Source organism: Dipodomys spectabilis, unplaced genomic scaffold (genome assembly GCF_019054845.1).
Source record: "Dipodomys spectabilis isolate Male_0828 unplaced genomic scaffold, ASM1905484v1 ptg000001l, whole genome shotgun sequence".
Taxonomy (NCBI): domain Eukaryota; kingdom Metazoa; phylum Chordata; class Mammalia; order Rodentia; family Heteromyidae; genus Dipodomys; species Dipodomys spectabilis.
In genome coordinates this window covers 19,196,046-19,216,090 of record NW_024870678.1, presented here as the reverse complement: position 1 = coordinate 19,216,090, position 20,045 = coordinate 19,196,046, and the positions used below count along the sequence as shown (strand labels likewise).

At 36.2% G+C, this 20,045-nt stretch overlaps 1 protein-coding gene and 1 non-coding gene across 4 annotated transcripts in view; one reads left to right on the top strand and one right to left on the bottom strand.

The window, feature by feature from the left end:
* Akap7 (A-kinase anchoring protein 7) overlaps nucleotides 1-20,045 on the bottom strand; it is a 123,421-nt gene that overhangs the window by 90,409 nt on the left and 12,967 nt on the right. For all 3 annotated transcript variants that reach the window (XM_042667406.1, XM_042667513.1, XM_042667430.1), the window contains exons 4-5: nucleotides 11,682-11,818; nucleotides 8,895-9,055 (exon numbers count right to left, since the gene is read on the bottom strand). In XM_042667406.1, the coding sequence (XP_042523340.1) occupies nucleotides 8,895-9,055; nucleotides 11,682-11,818 (298 nt within the window). The remainder of the gene's footprint in view (nucleotides 1-8,894; nucleotides 9,056-11,681; nucleotides 11,819-20,045) is intronic.
* Nucleotides 3,643-3,749, top strand: LOC122103435. Its single transcript, XR_006146755.1, has one exon. It is a non-coding gene; the product is annotated as a U6 spliceosomal RNA (small nuclear RNA).

Below are 20,045 nucleotides of genomic sequence, written 5' to 3'. Positions count from 1 at the left end.
ATATGGGCAGAAGTCAGCCAAGGTACATTACAAGAAGTAATACCTGAAATGGTGGTGGTAGGATGTATATTACTAACAATTATAAAAACTACCCTCTGTTTAATATTGCATATGTGCTCAACACTGCCCCAACAATTCCATATATGTGGCTTCATCTTATTATGGGCACAGTTGCTACTATGCCTATTTTACAAATAAAGAAACTCAAGTATTGACAGGGTGGGTAAACATTAAATTGACTCTTCTGGAATCTGACTGATTTCAAAGCTCTAAGTGAGGGCACTCAGTTTGTGTTCATGTAGTAGAAGTAAGCAAGGATCACAACGTGGTCCTTAAAACAAAATCCTCAGAAGTTGAAGGAATATACAGATAGAAGAAAAGGAAAGAAGAACATAACAAAACTGGATGACGTATGTAAGGAGTAAAGCAATAGAGAACTAAGATACTATGGTTGACATCTCTGGGCCACTAACAGGAGATATGGGGGGAACAAGCAGCTTTCCCCAAAGAATACCAGCATCTCAGATACAAAGTTTTCTGCTAAATCAACAAGGTAAAGGGGTATTCATTCAGAAGATGTTCTGGGACTTCAGTTGCTAACTTACAATGTAACACACCAGCATAGTTATTACCAGCACAGAATCTAGAGTCAGCCTGCCTGGGGCTGTGTCCTGGCTCTACCACTTACTAACAGATTGCTTAACCTCTTTATGCCTCAGTTCTCGTCTCTGTTTAATGAGGGTGGTGATAAAGTACCATCTCACAGGTTTGCCACCACTAACTGAGTTAACATTTAGGAGGTGATTAGAATTAACATCAGTCATAAAGTAACTTGTTTTTAAATGTTCAACTGAAAATCAAGTAAATAAAGGACTGGGCACAGGTAGGGTTAAGAGAGAAGTGAGAAAGAGAAGGAAGTATAGAGACCAATGCCTAGAGGCATGTGCCAGCAGGTAGAAATGGCACCATGGTACTGGTAGTCCTCACAGGTACAAGAATGGGAAAACAAACATCCTAGCTGGAGAGAGACATTAGTCTCTGCTTAATTTCAAATGGAATATGGCACAGTTGATCTGCTGTTTTTAAAAGGGAGCCTAACTCAGGTCCTGAGGGTCAGCGGGCAATTGGGACACACAGTAGCCTGTGGTGGTTAGAAGTCCAAGTTATCATGTGGTAATGAAGCTGCCTGAAAGGTCCTGGAGATGTCAGAGACTGGAAATATCTCTCACAAGTAGCAGAAAATACAGAGTTTATTCTCTCCATCTTTTGGAGAAAATAACAGAATATGAGAATGCATAATGTCCAAATGAACATCCTAAAAACCTTTCATTTCTCCTTTTATGAGGTAAATGTACTAAGAATCTTTTATCATGTTAACCAAGGGTACTTCTCTCATTTTGGGGGGGAAAAAAAGATTTGCAAAGGCCATCATAATTGCAGCAGGCAAAATTTTTAGCAATCTCTCAATCTAATAGCCTCCTTAACTAAATTGCATTTAGCTGAAAAAAATGAGTAAAATCACATATCCATCTCTATGCAAAAAGCTTTTCAGAGCAATTTTATCATATGGAGAAATGGCCATATAAATGCAAAATCTTCAACTTCTTAATTCTCAAGGCCACAGGGTAATGCTAGGAAAGGAGAAGGTGTTGTGTGATTCTGGAAAACAAGGTCATGATGAGATACAAAATGTCTTAGACCTAAAGCCACACACCTTACCTGCTCCCTCAAGTAGCTCCCACCATAAACCCACAGGCACCAGAGGGAGCGCAAAGATGAGCTCGTTCTCTTCATTCAGCCCACCAGTACATGCCAGAAATAACCATCAGTAGCAGCTTATGTGGATGTTTAATTATTCAAGATGTAGAGAAAGGGAAAGAACTTTTATTCATTCATCTCATGTTCATAGCTGGAACTCTAAAAAGGGACATACTAGCAAGAGAAAAGCCTATTGGTTTATTTCCAAGTTTTATGCCACACAGGATCCTTCATAAGGAACTGAGGTCCTTGATAAGGAATTGAAGAACTCCCTCCCACAAAAACAAACAAAACCCACTGAGCTTGTTTTTTGATACTAGGTTTGATCAAATAGACAGCTATAGAAAAGTATAATTGGATATAAGCTGAGGGGCTCAGCAAGGACCAATTACTCTGATTCCTTCCTGTATTACTGTGTCTCTGAAGAGAGGGATGTTCCTTTCCTGTAGATAGAGGGGAGAAAACTGCTCAAATGCAAGTCATGCAACCTGCATCCGGTTCCTAAGTTTGATCATCTGTTTGAGGTTAGTATTCTTTTCTGGAAGGTCAGAGAGTAACCTGCCTGCTTCTGTTGTTTTCTAAAATACCTTCACAGTAGCATGTCCTGAAAACCCATCAACAGGAAATCTCACCAATCCAGATTCTATTATATAAGAACTTACTTCAGGGGCTGGGAAGGTGGCTCAGTGGTAGAGTACTTGCCTTGCATGCATGAGGCCCTGGGTTCGATTCCTCAGCACCACATAAGCAAAAACAAAAAAGCCGGAAGTGGTGCTGTGGCTCAAGTGGTAGAGTGCTAGCCTTGAGCTGAAGAGCTGAGGGACAGCGCCCAGGCCCAGAGTTCAGGCCCCACGACTGGACCCAAAAAGAAAAAGAAAAAAAGAACTTACTTCAGTTTTATAGATTGACTTTTTTTTTTAATTCTTGGGCTAGGGTGTGACACAAGTGGTAGAATGTCTACCCAGCAAGCACAAGGCTCTGAATTCAAACCCTTGCACTGAAAAAACATCCTTAACCAGGCACCAGTAGCTCATGCCTATTATCCTAGCTGTTCAGAAAAAAAGAATTGGGAGAATTACAGTTCAAGGCCAATCTAACAGAAAAATTTAAAGAGACTTTCATGCCAGACAATACCTGGGTACAGTGGCTCCCACCTGTCACCCCAGCTATGTGGGTGAGATCAGAAGGGTTATCATCCAAGCTGAAAGAAAATTTGCTAGACCCCGTCGCAGTAGGAAAATCTTGGCGAAGTGGTGTGCATCTATCATTTCAGTTATTGTGGAAAGCATAGAATAGGAAGATCACAATGGAAGCCAGCCCTGAGCTAAAAGTGAGACCATATTTAAAAAATAACCAAAGCCAAAAGGATGGCTAGAGGTATGGCTCAATCAGTGCCTGCCTGCATAGCAAACCTGAGTACCTGAGTTCAATCCCCAGTAAAACAACAACAAAAAAGAATCCTTAGTCTTGGTTTTTAATAATTTTCAAGTAATAAATTCAAATAGTAGTGTCTAAAATTCCTTTCTTTTTGTCTAACACTATATAAAGCTTTTCAAAATTAACTCATAAACTTAAAAACTCTCAATAAAAATTATGTAAATCAGACTAGTTTCTTCACAAAATTATGTTTTATATGAAGTCAAACTAGACATGACTCTATTATATTGAACCAAAATTTAACAGTCCTACGTAGATATGTGTATATGAGTATGTGTAGTATATTTTTTAGATATATATCCCATGAATGAAATATATTCTGAAAGTTCAACTATACCATTTAAACAAATATTTATAATACTACATGACACAAATACAAAATATTGAGTTATTATGGAACTTAAGTACTACTAATTCTAAGGTATTGTTTTCAAAATAAATCTAGGGGATGCCCGCTTTGGCAACACATATACAAAATTGGAACAATACAGAGAAGATTAACATGGCCCCTGTGCAAGGATGACATGCAAATTTGTGAAGCATTCCATATTTTTCAACATTGAGATTCCACCTCACCCCAGTTAGAATGGCTATAATCAAGAACTCTAATAACAATAGATACTGGCAGGGATGTGCACTGTTGATGGGAATGTAAACTTGTTCAACCACTTTGGAAAGCAGTATGGAGGTTTCTCAAAAGACTCCACATAGAGCTCCTCATGACCCAGAAATTCCACTTTTGGACATTTACCCAAATGATCACAAACAAGACCATACTAAAGCTACCAGCACAACTATGTTTATTGCAGCATTATTTACCATAGCTAAGATATGGAACCAACCCAGATGCCCCTCAGTAGATGAATGGATCATGAAAATGTATATATATATATATATATATATATATATATATATATATATACATGAAAATGTATATACACACACACACACACTCACACATTGGAATTCTATGCCTCCATCAGAAAGAGTGACATCATCCCATTTGTTAGGAAATGGAAAGACATAGAAAAAATTATATTAAGTGAAGTAAGCCAGGCCCAAAGAAACATAGGTCCCATGGTTTTCCTTATTTGCAATAACTAGTATATGTCTGGGACAAGCAGAAAAGGTCAAAAGCTATGTACATATAACCAGATAAGATGATGTTAAGTGAAATGAACCCCAAAATAGGGACACAAGTGTTTTTTTTCTTTCTTACTATTGTTTATAACATATTTATAATGTACCATGTGATTTTTTTGTTGCTTTGTATGTTCCTCCCCCATGGTATAACCCATGCTTTCACTGTATTTGATGTCGGTCTAATTTGGGGAGGGGAAGGAAAAAAACAAAATGCTTAAATAGGGATACAGGCTGACCCATTTTAACATGAGTGTACAAGATACTATGTTGAAAAATTTACAATTTAGATGGGGAGGGGGAATGTAGTTGTGGAGGTAGGAGAGAAGGTATGGTAGAGGAAAAGCAAAGGAAGAGGCAGCAATGCTTGATAGGAAATGTACTCATTACTTTGCCATGTAACTGTAACCTCTCTGTACAGTATTTTTACAATAAAAAAACTTATTTAAAAAAATAAATAAATCTAGGGGCTCAGTGATAGAACACATACTTCTGTATACATTAAAATACTCAGATTGTTTTATAAACATGCCTAAAACCATACCAAAACAACATTACAACATACACGTAAGAGATTCAGAAGCAAGTATAAGCAACTCCATTTTCCTTTTTTAAAATAATGTCTGTCGAAATTTTTAGAAAAAAGTTTTTGTAAGAAATAGCTTGTAAAACCTATGGAATTAAGAAAGGAATTACATATGTTTATTGCAGCATTATTTACCATAGCTAAGATATGGAACCAACCCAGATGCCCCTCAGTAGATGAATGGATCAAGAAAATGTGGTATATATACACAATGGAATTCTATGCCTCCATCAGAAAGAAGGACATTGCCACATTTGTTAAGAAATGGAAAGACTTGGAAAAAATTATATTAAATGAAGTAAGCCAGGCCCAAAGAAACATAGGTCCCATGGTTTCCCTTATTTGCAATAACTAGTATATGTCTGAGACAAGCAGAAAAGGTCAGATAAGTTGATGTTAGGTGAAATGAACCCCAAGATAAGTATTCAAATGTTTTATCTTTCATGTGATTGTTTCTAACATATTTATAAGATTATTTCTTTGTTGCTTTGTATGTCCCTCTCCCACGATATAACCCTGCTTTCACTGTATTTGATGTTGGTATAATTTGTGGAGGGGAAGAGAAAAAACAAATCATTTACATAGGGATACAGGTGGCCCCATTGCAACAATGAGATGTACAAGACTTTATGTCGAAAAATGAACTTTACAACTTTGCGGTGGGGAGGAGTGGGGGATAGAGATGGGGGGGCGGAGGGGGGTGGGAAGGGCTGGGAAGGGGAAAAAAAGAAAGGAATTACAGGGGCAGTTGTTAAAATCGAACACCAACACATTAGAACTCCAGGAAATGGAAACATGAGGGTTTAGTGGGTTATTTTTTTCCTTCTTTGTTGCTGTTTTCATTTTCACTTCCTTTCATCTTATTTGCTCATTTATCTGTCTTTGGGAAGGTAAGGAGAACATATAAATGGTGGGACAAAGGGTGAACAAATGCAGCTGTGGCAGTGATACTAGGCACTATGTTAATTATATAACTTGTGGGTGGTGATGCAAAGGAAAAACTGGGAAATACCCAGGGAAGGGGTAACATTGTCCAATAAAGCAATATATTCTTTGTCTGACTTATGTAATCTTTATCCCTCTGCATACCTTTACAATAACAATAAATCAATTAAAACAAATCAGAGGAACTATTTTTTTAAAAAAAACTACATGAGACTACACAGCCTTCAGCATCACACAATGGATCTTTCATCAGTATTGCAAAATGCCTTTGTGAGACTATTTGCAAAGAATGGATGGAATTCTCAGTGTTGCAAACACTCCCTGAATTACTTAAAAGAACAATGAATGAATGACTATTAGAAACATTCCTTGAGTTCAGTGATATTTGTATCACTAAAAATGAGATTTAAGCTAGCTTTACTCCAGAAAGAACAAATTAAATTTACTAATTATAGATATCAATTCCTGAATGATATGTCACCAAAAGTTGACCTGTCTTCTCTTTGATAAGTGATTTTAAATTAGGTCCCACTTGACTTGCAGACTTGTTTGCTTGCATCTTTGTTAACAAAAAATTTGTTCTACCATAGCTTCAAATGTAAGATTTAAGATAACTCCTATAACAAAATAAGAAAAATAAGACAGGCTAGAATTTGAAAAATAAGATGAAGAGATGCACAAAAAGAACGACATCATGGGAGGGATGATAGAGCCCACCTAGCACTTCTCTGTGTCTCACGGATCTGAAACAAAACAACAGGTATCAACGGGTATATGGCTACAAGGAGAGGTGGAAAAAGAATTCCAGATGTGAAAAAATGAGCTTTAGACTTATAAAAGAATCAATGGAATCCAACACAGAATGCAAATCAAAATGGTTTGGGAGGGACACAACCTCTCCCAAGTAGAGCTCTCCTCAATTTGTCCAGTCAGAAAGCTTCTATCTACTCTTGGACCTGGTCTCACTGTTACATTCCTTATGAAGACTTCCTCAATACAGACCCTTCTGTGCTCACCATACTAAGTACCTGCCAATAGGTACAGAAACTATTATGCTGCATTTTAATTGCTTATTCCTTCGTTTCTACAGGAGACTTAAAGAACAAGGAAACATTTTTGTTCAGTTTTCTATCCCAAGAATCTATTTGGTGCTAATTGTATGGTAAAGGAATGCATTATCCCTCCTAAAGTATAATTCCTTGAGTCAAGCATCATGCAGCAGATAAAATTTAGAGGAAATAAATTTATTAAAACTTCAGCTAAGATGAAAGTAGATATTTTACCAATTCTGATAAATGGAAGATACATTTCAATTAAATAACATAAATCCCTTACTAAAAACATACATAAACAGTTGTTTGAAATACTTCATGGATAATGAACTAGGTGACCTTAACCCATATACTAGCTAGTACTACTATCAGTACAGTAAATGTCATTCTATATCTTATCTGAATGATGATCAAGGTCTATAAAACACTTCCATTCACAACATATTCATCTCAAAAAATCCTGAGAGCTCAAAATAAAAACTTACCAACAATCAAACATGATCTCTACTCAATCCATCCTTCCACTCAAAGTGCAGCTTTGAATGAGCAATTACTCAACTGCATAAAGATAATACAATATTAAGTAGAAAGTATTGTCCTAAAAAATCACAGACTACTTAGCACTCTTTTTATTGTTAAAATAATGAAAATATAAAGCATATACTTCAGGATATTACAAAGAAATAATAGATGTCAACTTCAGGACTACAGTTAAGTGGAAGAAGGCAAAAGAATGGATAGTGAAGAGAACAATTCAGTGAGATTACTACCAAAACCCTACCTTATGGGGGTTATTATGGTTTTTAAGACAGATAAAAAAAAGAAGAAAATGCCTGTAATTCTATTTACTCAGGAGGTTGAGATCTCAGGATCGCAGTTTGAAGCTAGCTGAAGCTAGCTGAGACTCTTCAATTAACCACTACAAAGGAAGGAGAGTTATATAGCTCAAGTGGCAGAATGTCAGCCTTGCACAAAAAAAGCTAAGAAAGGCAGCTCCCAGGCCCTAAGTTCAAGCCCCATTATCTACAGATAGATAGATAGATAGACTGACAGACAAAAGTGAACCAAGTATAACAAAGTGTCATGAACCAAAGACTACTGGCCTTAAAATAAGATGATATAAAATGACATTAAATTAAATTAAAATTAAAATTGTTCATAGTTTGTAGGCCAATACCTAACCTGGACCAGGTTATTATTTTTTCTGCAACTAATTCAATTGTATGTTTAAACTTGTCTTCAACAAATATGAGGCCTTTTACCATCACCAAAGTAACTCCTATTCAGTGATAAAGCTGAAAGAAAAGGAAGGGAGGTACACAGCTGGAAATGTTGCTAATTCATCTCTCCATCTCTGCAATAATGATAATTCCCATAACCTATAAGGAAGCCATGGTAATTGTTATTCATTCAATAATCAGTAAGTGCCAAGTAATGTCAAAAGTCATAATAAATATAGGTATCATTCAGATTTAAAATTAATACTTGAGCTGGGTGCCGGTGGCTCATGCCTGTAATCCTAGCTATTCAGGAAGCTGAGATCTGAGGATCACGGTTCAAAGCCAGCCTGGGCAGGAAAATCCGTGAGATACTTATCTCCAATAAACCACTAGAAAACTGGAAGAGGGGCTGTGGCTCAAGTGGTAGAGAGCTCGCCTTGAACTGAAGAGCTGAGGCATAGCGCCCAAGCCCAGAGTTCAAGCCCTACAACTAACCCCCCCCCAAAAAAAATTAATACTTGAGTATAATTATCTCCCTTCAAAAATCCCCCAAATCAACATATTCCTCAGGCTTTATAATCAGGACTTTTTCAGAGTCCTTTTTTACTTACACAGGACAATACCAAAGTAATTCACAAAATGAATTACAATGGTTCCTCAAAAGTGGAAAAAAAAGTCACATGTCTATTACAAAACTGAGAAGAACATTGCTTCTTCAACAGATTAGGTTTCACATAAGTGTACTGAACACTTTACCTGCTATCTCCAAAAGTGGATTGATATGATCGCCTTCTTCCAGCTTCACAAAGGCAACCTGACTTCTAAAAGTATCAATCCCTTGAAATGGCAATGTCAAATGTCTTCCCTGGAGAATTTCTTCAATGTATGGCTTTAATTCCCAAAGTGCATCAATACCACTGGAAAGAAAGAAAATCTTTTTCAGTAAAAGTAATAAAATATATAAAACGAAATAAGGGACAAAATAACTCATTTAGAAAATTAGAGTTTGTACTTGTAGTAATTATTATAAAACTCAAAATACCTTCCAAAGCCAACTTACATTATCAAAACTAATCAACTTCAAGCCAAAACTATAGATATGAATTAAATCTTTGCCCAATTGTAATCTAAAGACATGAGAGCAGATACTGTTTTATAGTTTTTCAAGAAATTTTTAACCAAGGAAATGGTACAATATACAAGTAGAAAAATACTGGTAATATAGCCCCAAAACATCTACTAGAGCTCCTATTAAAATATATGAAATGGTCTAGAAAGTATTAACTCAGAACCCCACATTGGTAATCATAGCTATTCAGGAGGCTTCAAAGGCAGCCTTGGCAGGAAAGACCAGAAGACCCTTTTTTTCTAATTAACCACCAAAAAGCCAAAGTAAAGCTGTAGCTCAAGTAATACAGTACCAGCACAAAAAGGGTAAGGACTAGAGTTCATGCTTTAGAACTGGCATTCATATAAAAAGTATTATTTATTTGTGAAATACTGTTTGTAAGGCACTCTAATAAAACAATACACATTATCTCTTAAAACACAACAGCATATATAAAACAACAACTTATATACTTGAATTCAAATAAGTTTAATGTTTCCCAACTGATACTCTGTGCTTGTTATAGCTAGGTATCTTATGTTTATGTAGGGCTACTCTATGTTTCAAACCTTTATTTTTCTTTCTTTATTTTTTTGGTCCGGTTGTGGGGCCTGAACTCTGGGGCTGAGCACTGTCCCTCAGCTCTTCAGCTCAAGGCTAGTGCTCTACCACTTGAGCCACAGCACCACTTCCGGCTTTGTTTTTTCTAATTATGTTGTGCTGAGGAATAGAACCAGGGCCTCATGCATGCAAGGCAAACACTCTACCACTGAGCCACCTTCCCAACCCTTTATTTTTCTTCATAAAAACAAATTTTATACCAGGCGCTGGTGGCTCACGCCTGTAATCCTAGCTACTCAGGAGGCTGAGATCTGAGCATAGCGGTTCAAAACCAACCCAGGCAGGAAAGTCCATAAGACTCTTATCTCTAATAAACCACTAGAAAACCGGAAGTGGTTCTATGGCTCAAGCAGTAGAGCACTAGCCTTGAGCTGAAGAGCTGAGGGACAGCGCCCAAGCCAAGTTCAAGCCCCACGACCAACAACAACAACAACAACAACAACAAAATTACTATATTACTAAGTTAGGCATGATCAGATTTTGAGTATTTTGAAAATTAGGATCAATTCTTTCTATCCTAAACTGAGAATTTTGGTAAAGGCACTTCATTATAAGGAAAAAATAAGATCACACTAGAGGGCAGCAATTACTTGGAAAAGAAATCAGCTTATAGTGTGGAGAAGGCTTGGAAACATCCTCAAACTATCATTAAATTATCCCAATCAATAATATGTTCGCCAGGCAAATACTTAGATGTTTTTCTAGATCTTTTATATTTCTAAGTTAATACTCATGTAATACTTCTGACAGATTTTTACCCATGACATTTGTACACTGTCTTATTTCTCTGTCACAATCTAATGAGAACACATATAATATAGATGAGCTTTCTAAGAGTCAACATTTCTAACTGTATCACATCTTAAATCCAATTGTACCTAACTATATTTGTGATCATATGAAAGAACATAGTGTACCCACTTGTAATTCAATATCATCTTTCATTGGTGTTCAGCGTGAGTTAAAGCAGAGTAACAGCACAGGCACTTCTGGCTCATCTATCATAAAGTAGGAGAAGCTAAGACAGTCATTCTAATGAAACTACATAAGTAGGCCATGAGAAAGATTAAGACTATTTTTAAATTATTTACATTTATTTTTAAGTACCAAGAGGTTTCAATTCAAGGTGTCAGTTTATGAGTACAATGATCTTGATCCATGTCACTTCGTAATCTCTCTTAACATCACCTATCCCCTGCTAAGACTTTTCAGAGAGAGTAAATTCCACATAATTTTTTAATTAAAGAAATACAGGTATATCATGTAGAGAACTGAAAAACTAGATTGAGTATAAGTCATTTTTTAATTTTAAAAAAAGATATGGAATTCACTGCCCCTGAAAAGTTTTAACAGGGTATAGTGGTATGGAGAGAGATGGGGAAGTGAGATGGATCAAGATTCATTGTACTCATAAACTGACATCTTGAATTGAAACCTCTTTTTACTAATAATAAAATAAAAATAAATAGGAAAGTAAATGGTTTTCCCAAGTGTAGGCAGGTAAAATAATGTGGTGTTCCATAATTTCAGAATGTTCAGCTAAAATCCCAACCTAAACTCCAGTACACTTACATAATTAACATGGGCTAAACACCTGCATAACCAAGGGTTACTGCTGATGACAATAACAGAATGGAAAGTTCCAGATTAAGAAAATATGTGTTTACTTAATTTTGTACATTACTAACAGTTGAGGTGATTTATAATAAAGAACACTTCTTTATAATTTCAATATTTCTTTGTGTTTTACTGTGTTTATTCATATTAATGTAATGACTTGGAAAATAATATTCAAGAAAAAATATATTACTCACATGTTTATTTCATCTTCATTTAATAATTGCATCACTAACAGGGTAATGTGAAAGGAACCATCACCAGACATTGCTTTAGACAGTCGCTTATCTTGTTGGATTATTGCCTTTTGCAGAATTTTAATTCCTCCTATAATCTAATCACACATGATAAACACACACAAATAGCCATAGGTAAGTCCATGTTTATACAGTAAATTGAAAATCAAGAAGAAAACTAAGCAGACATCAAGATTCTACAAGCAAACGCTTAATTGTCAAAAGCTTAATTGTCACAAGTTGATAATTTAGATGACTTAATAGAATATGTAAATTTAGAAAATCACAGTCTTGTCCATTGAAACCAATACCCTTACTTTGCAGGCTAAGGCACTGGTTGAGTGGAAAAACTCTCAATAACCATGCATCTTTTAGAAACTTGTCTTTGGAATATAGGGTATGACTCAGTGATGATGATCTTTTCTAAGAAAAAAAGCTTTATTCTTTCAACACAAAGGTCAAATCAGCAGACAACATTCCATTTCTGTTATGAGTCATTTTTATTTGTACTCAAGTGAATGTGTCTAAAGACCTATTTCCCCTGGCCTTTCGGGTTTTTTAAGATGACAGTAATTTTAATAACACTAATTACTCTCATTTTTTCCCCCGGCATATCAGAAAAGACATAACCAAAAAGATAGAGCTAAAAAAAAAGGCCCAAATGTGAAAAGTACTATAGTCTACAGGTAAAAGCCTCACATCTACCTTCCCCTCTCAGTACTTGTTCCTCTGGAACAAAGAGAATGATGCACTCTCCCTCCTCCATTTCCAGTTAGAGGCAATTGCAGTGAACCTGAGTATACTAGAAAGTAATCTGAACATAAAAGAGCAAACTCTGAGAAAGCCCAGAGGAAGGGAGCACCCAAAGACCTGAGACAGCAGAATTACTGAGGAAAAGAAAAGAGGAAGTCAGGAAATAAAAGCAGAATTTTTTAAAAGAAGAACAAGAAGAGATGAGAAATAACTGAATCATGAGCATAGCACATTATTCTGAGGCTAGAGTAGCTGTTTTATCCTGAACAATGTTCCTATTATCTGTGGAATGTGACTGGGAAAGTCATAAGATGCAGTTCTAGGGTCTGACTTCCCATAGATAAAGCCTTTTCCTTGAGCCAAAACTTTAACTAAGCTCCTCCAATTCTTCTGCTTAACTAGGCCCAAAACTATCTTGAATAAGAATTTTGTGAAATCAATTTAAAGAAAACCCCTTACCCGTGATATCTGACTACCCTAACCTAACCTGTCTTAAACAATAATTGTTTTGTTAGGCCACACATTTTCATTCTTTGTAACCTCTTAGGAATGTTCTATCCCCTAATTCCAACCTTGCTCCTTGTTTGTAAGTCTCTCCCACAAGCTTACTAAAGTCAGAGTTGAACCCAGCCTCTCTCACCTATTAGGAGACTGTGTCAATGTTCTTTATAACAATCACCATGGATCCCATGAATAAGGTCTTTCTTACTATCTTTGATGATCACCATGAATAATGTCAACACCATGGATCTTTACACTAAATACACACCACCTAAAGAAACCTCAGCCTATCTCTATTTCTAATAATCTAAAAGAGACTGATAGTTTTTCCAATAAGAACTGAAAAATCCTGGAGCAAACAAAACCAATCAGGTTTTAAATTTTTTCAACAAGGTAAAAAGTAGCTTTTACTTTGCTTAAACTGAGAACTCAAAGGTTCATATCTGGATAGCTACAACAGCTAGAGAGGCAAACACCAAGAGAAGCTCTTTGTGCATGCTGTCTCAGAAGCAAAGGAACCATGCACAAAGAAACTCTGTACCTTGTGATGTCTGTCACAACTGCAAAGAGTCACAGGACTGGAAAAAAGGCCATCCACTCTGACAACAGTCTTCCAATGAATTTATTCCCTTTGTTACTAATTGTTCTCCATTAGAGGGCACTCCCAAGGGTGAGACTGTTGAGGTAAAAATCAATACTGATGGAACTTCAAGGGAATCTCTACTCAGCCACTTGCAGTAATAATCTTAAATATTCCACTGTTCATGACTCCTCACTGATTTCCCCATGGAAACTAGGATCAAAATCAATAAGGAGTCATGAACAGTGTTGGTAGAAAACAAGGACACCAAATCTACTCTTTGCTCTATCCTAGAAAAATCAACAAAGTCCTCTCATTCCAAGGTAATAAAAAGAATCAATATTTGTTTATATCATCTGAAAAAACATCACTATACATAGCCTCTATGCCCATAGATTCTCTAAAGCCCTATATTACTAACAGTGGACTCAATAAAACATGCAGTTCATTTCTTGCAATAGTTAGTTTATAAGGGTCAGAGAGGCCACCATGGAAAAACTGGTTCTTGAGATAAAAAGGCCATTGCCTAGATCATGATTTACTGCAGAAGGAATTTCCCTTTCTCCTGAGAGAATAAAAACAATCCAAGGGTTCCCTAGACCCACAGCTAAGAGACTATTAAGAGGTTTCTATGGACTTCTCAACACTGTCGATTTTAACACAAATTTCTTCCTGCTGGCATTTCCTTGTTACAAATTAAAAAAAAAAAAAAAAAACAACTGTCCCAGAGCCTTTGACATGGGAAGATAACTATGAACAAGCTTTCAAGCAAATAAAACTGATCTTACACTGATCTTCAGGTTCAAGGCTCCTAAATTATATAAAACCTTCTACCTTATCTCTTTATGAGTGCAATAAAAAGGCTATGGGGGAACCTTCCATGTAGAATTATATGTTTTTATTATAGCTTGTCATATAGTCAAAGACAAATTAGTTTACTATACAAATAGTTCATATCCCTTTGGGGTGGTACACAATTTTGAAATGCTATGAAGGTAAATGTGGTTTCTCCAGGCTAGTGGAACTACCATCAAAAATAAACCCCAAGTAGTCAAAATTCTTTCAGCCACTTCCTTGATTTCAAGGGATACTGTAACTAAAACTGAAGCTGATCCTTATAAACAAGTACCCTATCAGCTAACTCTGAAATTCTCAAAATACAAATTTGAATAAACTCTATAAAGTTCATCTACATGTAATTACTTATTATAATTTGTTTAATTAAATAAATTAGCTGTCTATCTAAATTGGTACAACAAAAATGATATCTAAAAGAACACAAATTTAATATAAACAAGAGCTCAGTGAGGGGCCAAACGGCTGCATGGTCCTTCCCATATCCCTCCAATTGCCACTATTCAACTCTACAACTATTTTCTGTAGCCAAAAGCGGTCCAATATGGTGTTATGGAAAAGTACCGGTGGCATATTGCTCTAAAGCAGTAAATGTGGTTTGTAGCCAGTGTCTGCCTTGTCAAAATAATAATTCTGGAAAGACTGCTAAGACTGATATATTTCCACCACCTGCTGGACCATTTGAACATGTTCAGATGGATGTCATTCCATTGCCATCCTCAATGGAATATCAATATGTTCTTGTGACAGATGCCAAATTTCAGATGGACTGAAGCTATTCCTTGTGAAAAGGCTGATGTTACAACAATAGCAGAAAAATGTATTAGAAAGCTCTCCAGTAATTGAGGAAAATTTATTTTACAGAGCTGTCAAAAACTAAATAAGATCTTCAAACCCAATAGTTTTCAATTTGCTTCCCAGAGAATATCTGTCAATACTTGGAGATAGATTTGTCACAATACTGGGAGGAGGGGTCAGAGGGCAATTTGCACTAATAGGTAGATTTTTGCATTTTTATCAAAACTCAATCTAAGCTCAAAAATTATTTGTATAGGTGCTGGGAAGGTGGCTCAGTGGTAGAGTACCTGCCTTGCATGCATGAGGCCCTGGGTTCAATTCCTCAGCACCACATAAACAGAAAAAGCCGGAAGTGGTACTGTCGCTTAAGTGGTAGAGCACTAGCCTTGAGCTGAAAAGCTAAGGGACGACACCCAGGCCCAGAGTTCAGGCCCCATGACCAGCAGAAAAAAAAGATAAAAAAAAAAAAAAAAACAAAGAAAAAGCTACTATTGGTATATAAATTTGGAAAATGTTCACATTCATATATCCAAAAATGTAATGTAATGTTTTTCATGCTAAAATTGTTTCAGACCATTAGTATCCTTGAATTATTGAAGAGCTTGTGAAACTGCAAATAAAAAACTATAAAACACTTTGAACTCTATTACTGCTATGAGCCACACAGTACTTACAATTCAGTATTAACCTTAAACCTAGAAAAAATTAAAATTAATCTAATCAAGTAATATATTTTTAACTATGCTTTAGTGCTTCAGATTCATTTATATATTCCTTGATATCATCATGATTTTTAAATACCTTTTATTCCTAATTATATTCTTTTAAAGTAGAAGAAAAGAAAAAGACTTCAGTATTAATTTTGTCATCATAAAGTCCCAATGTCAATGAAGGCCAAAAGAAACTAAGTTTTACCATCATTAAATTCAACACAACCATTAAAATTTATCTATCACTATAATGTCTAGCAGTACTTTGTGCAACTGCACAAAGTATATTCTTAGAATCTAACACTATAATGTCAAATTTATAAAGGACTTTGAAAGAAATTTCTAAGAATAAGTACTTTATTGAAATCTTAAATATTTCCTTCATGACTCACTCTTGAGTTAGTAGAGTAAAAGCAGACACTCATCTGCTAAACATTACTGGCCCAGATTCCACATGCCTAAAAATAATGCAATTAGAAAATTCATTTTTATATTTTTAAGCTTTCTAATTGACTCAGAACGTGTATGAATTCAAAGAAAACACCATAAAGTACGGGTGCTTTTGCAACAAGAAATTATTTACATTCTAGTATATGATAGAAAAATGTCTTTGACCCCATCTTTTGACATTGATTTTGAAATTGTTCCAAGCTGCTAACACATATTATCCCTAAATCTGTTGCCTCGTTAACAGTTACTAGAAGTATCATATCGGAGTGTATTTGCTTAGCATAAAAGAGGCCCTGGGTTCCAATCTTTAGCATCAGGAAATAGAACATGTATACATGTTAAATAACTTTTTTTTCAAAGATGAATACTCTAAACTATGAAATGTACTGCGAAAAGCTTGGGCTTAGGAAATGTCTTAATGACAGGGCACTTGCCCAACATAAACAACACCCTGAGTTCAAGAGCCTGGTACCACTGAGAGGGGAAAAAAATGAGTGCTTGAAAAAACCAATAACAGAGCAAATAACTAGAGTAAAAGCAAACAAAATAACAATAAAACTTATCTCAAATTCTACATTTCCATGCTCACATTTTTAACAAACTACACACAAAAATAAATACAATCCTAATTTCATCCCTTTCAAAGTAGTCCTTATATTTTTCAATGCTGCTTTGTCTTATATTATTACAAACTATAGTTTGGATCTCGAATGCCCCAAGGCCCATGTGTTAAATGTTTGGGTTCCAGAGTAGTACTATTGTTGATTACTCGGGAGATAGGGATCAGGAAGATCATGGTTTGAGACAATCCCAGGTAAAAAGATAGAGACACCTCTATGATGAGGCTTCAGTAGGACAGTTACAATCCAGGCAGCTCAGACAAAAATGTTGAGAGACTATCTCAAAAACTCCTAAAGCAAAAAAAAGACTAGGATAGTGCCTCAAGTGGGGAAGCACCTGGCTAGCAAGTGTGAAATTCTGAGCTCAAACCCCAGTAACACCAAGGAAAACAAGAGGTTTTCTTAGTAGGTACCAGTTCTCAACTTGGTAGGTACCAGTTGTAAAGGAGACTCTAGCATCCTGGACCTTTACTTTCTCTTCTTTTGCTTCCAGGACATACAGTGAGCAGTCCTGCTGTGCCACATAACTCATAACTCCTAACACATAACTCATCACAAGCCCAAAAGTTATGAGGGCCAGTCAAAGGTCTGGAGCCTCCAGATCTGTGAGCCAAAATAAGTTAATTATTCTCAGATATTTTGTTAAGTGACAGAAAGCTGACTAACAAATCACCTCTCATTTTAAAAAGCATATAAAGGGCTGGGAAGGTGGCTCCGTGGTAGAGCACTTGCCTTACATGCTATGAGGCCCTGGGTTCGATTCCTCAGCACCACATAAGCAAAAAGAAAAAAGCCGGAAGTGGCGCTGTGGCTCAAGTGGTAGAGTGCTAGACTTGAGCTGAAGAGCTGAGGGCCAGCGCCCAGGCCCAGAGTTCTGGCCCCACGACCAGACCCAAAAAAAAAAAAAAAAACAAAACAAAACAAAAAAAGCATATAAAATCACATATGGGTAGCAGCTACAGTCCTGGCCATTTAAAATGCATGTAAAATTTATTATAACCCTATCAAAATTTTTCTTTTTATTTTTAAACCAATATCTAATTGTAAGTTAATGAAGAAACACATGCTTTCATATACTTTCAACTTGTATATTTTTATGCTGCCATTCTCATTCATTTTCTAGTTCTACTTATATGAAATCAAGATTTTCCACCGATGAGAAAGATTTTTCCATCAATAAAGAATTCAAAATTTAAAGTCTGTTTGACATCAAAGGCCTATGTAATACTGATTGCCTTTTTTCTTTAAAACTAGATGCCAACAAGAGGCCAAAACTAGAGCAACTCATTGTGAATGTGTGTGCTTTCAAAGGCTTGTTTGCAGCAACTTAATTGGAACTTGGACTATAGTCTTCTATTGAAACAATGTTATAAATGGGATTTCTTTTCTCAGGCTTTCCTAGGAAGAATCACAATTAACTTGAAAAGAAATTTAACATTAGGTACTTTAAAATAAACAAATAGAAAATATTCACATGGAAAAAAAAAAAAAAACAGAATATAGCCAAATGACAATCTCATTGGATTTTTGTATCTCCTCTCCATATTTGTAAGTAAACTTTCTAAACTTTCTGTTATATAAAATAGAGTTCTACTGAACTTTTATTTTTAAAGCAGTACGTGTACTATTATTGTATTTATTATTTTTAAGGGTCTTGAGCTATAATGTAGCTCAGTGGTGTAACTCAGTAGCTCAGTGCTTATCTTATATGAGGTCCTGGGTTCAATCCCCAGCACTACAAAAAAAATAGTTCTGGTTATAACTTCATATCCATATCTTCACCCCTGACATGACAGCATTTCACCTGTGTGAGTACACATCTTCTCCAGGACAAGCACTAGTCTAGGTACTAACTAGTGCTGTGAGGAATACAAGTGTCAAACCGCAAGGATGACAACTGACAATTGAAAGGCTTTAGCTGGGAGTGGGGTGGGATCAAAGGAATGAGAAAGGGCAGGTGTCCTGGTCAGGGTGGTCCCAGCAGCAAGGTACCAACCAAGATACAGCAATACAACTAAGACGGCAGGAAACTCTTAGCCAAGGAAAGCCTGAAGTAGAGGGCAACTGGGATGATCAAGGACAGTGCGAGGGGCAGAAAGGGAAAGGGGAAAGTGGAGAAGGCCACAACAAAACTTTGTAGAGCATGGTGGGGACTGGTCTTTGTCAATATCAATGGGGAAATCTTAAAGTAAACAAGCAGGTCAGTGGCACGTACCAATTTAGGTTTAGAAAAAAAATCACTTGAAGGGACTAGCAAAGGAGAGGCCTTGAATTCAACCCACAATACAACACAAAGGATGGAGGGAAGAGGAGAGAGAAGGGGAAGGGGGAGGGAAGGGGAATCTTAGAGATGTGCCAGTTAAATTTTAAAAAGCAACCTGAAAATGTACCTGGCCAAAGGAATCAGAATTCACAATGAATGAATTCAGATTTATTCTGGGATTCTGGGGTATTCTTCCTAGCCACTTTCATTCCTGCCCTACTGCTTAAGGAGTTTCAGATAAGTAAGTCTCTCTTAGAAGCTTCTCAGTACGTGCTAATTGGATGGTCCTACTTTCTATCATTCACATAACATTAATTTTTCCTATTTTAATAGATTCCTACTAAGATTGTGATTCATTAGATTGGCTGAATATCCCCAATCCAAAATTCTGAAATCCAAAATGCTCCAAAATATGAAACTTTCTGAGCACCAACACAATTTAGAAGTGGAAAATTCTGCACTTGACCTCATGTAATAGTTGCAACCAACACACAGGCGCAGTGAAACACTAGATGAGGTACACATATAAGGTATACATAAAATATTAGTGGATTTCATGTGTAGTCTGGGTCCAATACCCAGGTTATCTCATTACATATGCGTAAATATTCCTAAGCCCAAAACATCCAAAGTGTGTCTCACTTTTGGTTCCATGCATTCTCATGGAATTCATATTCAAATTCTCACTCATATAACTTGCATATCCTATATAATGATGAGGAAACTTTAGAGAAAATACATAAACATAAGCAAGAAAACCTAATTCACTCTTCCCCTGAGAGATTTTGGAAACCT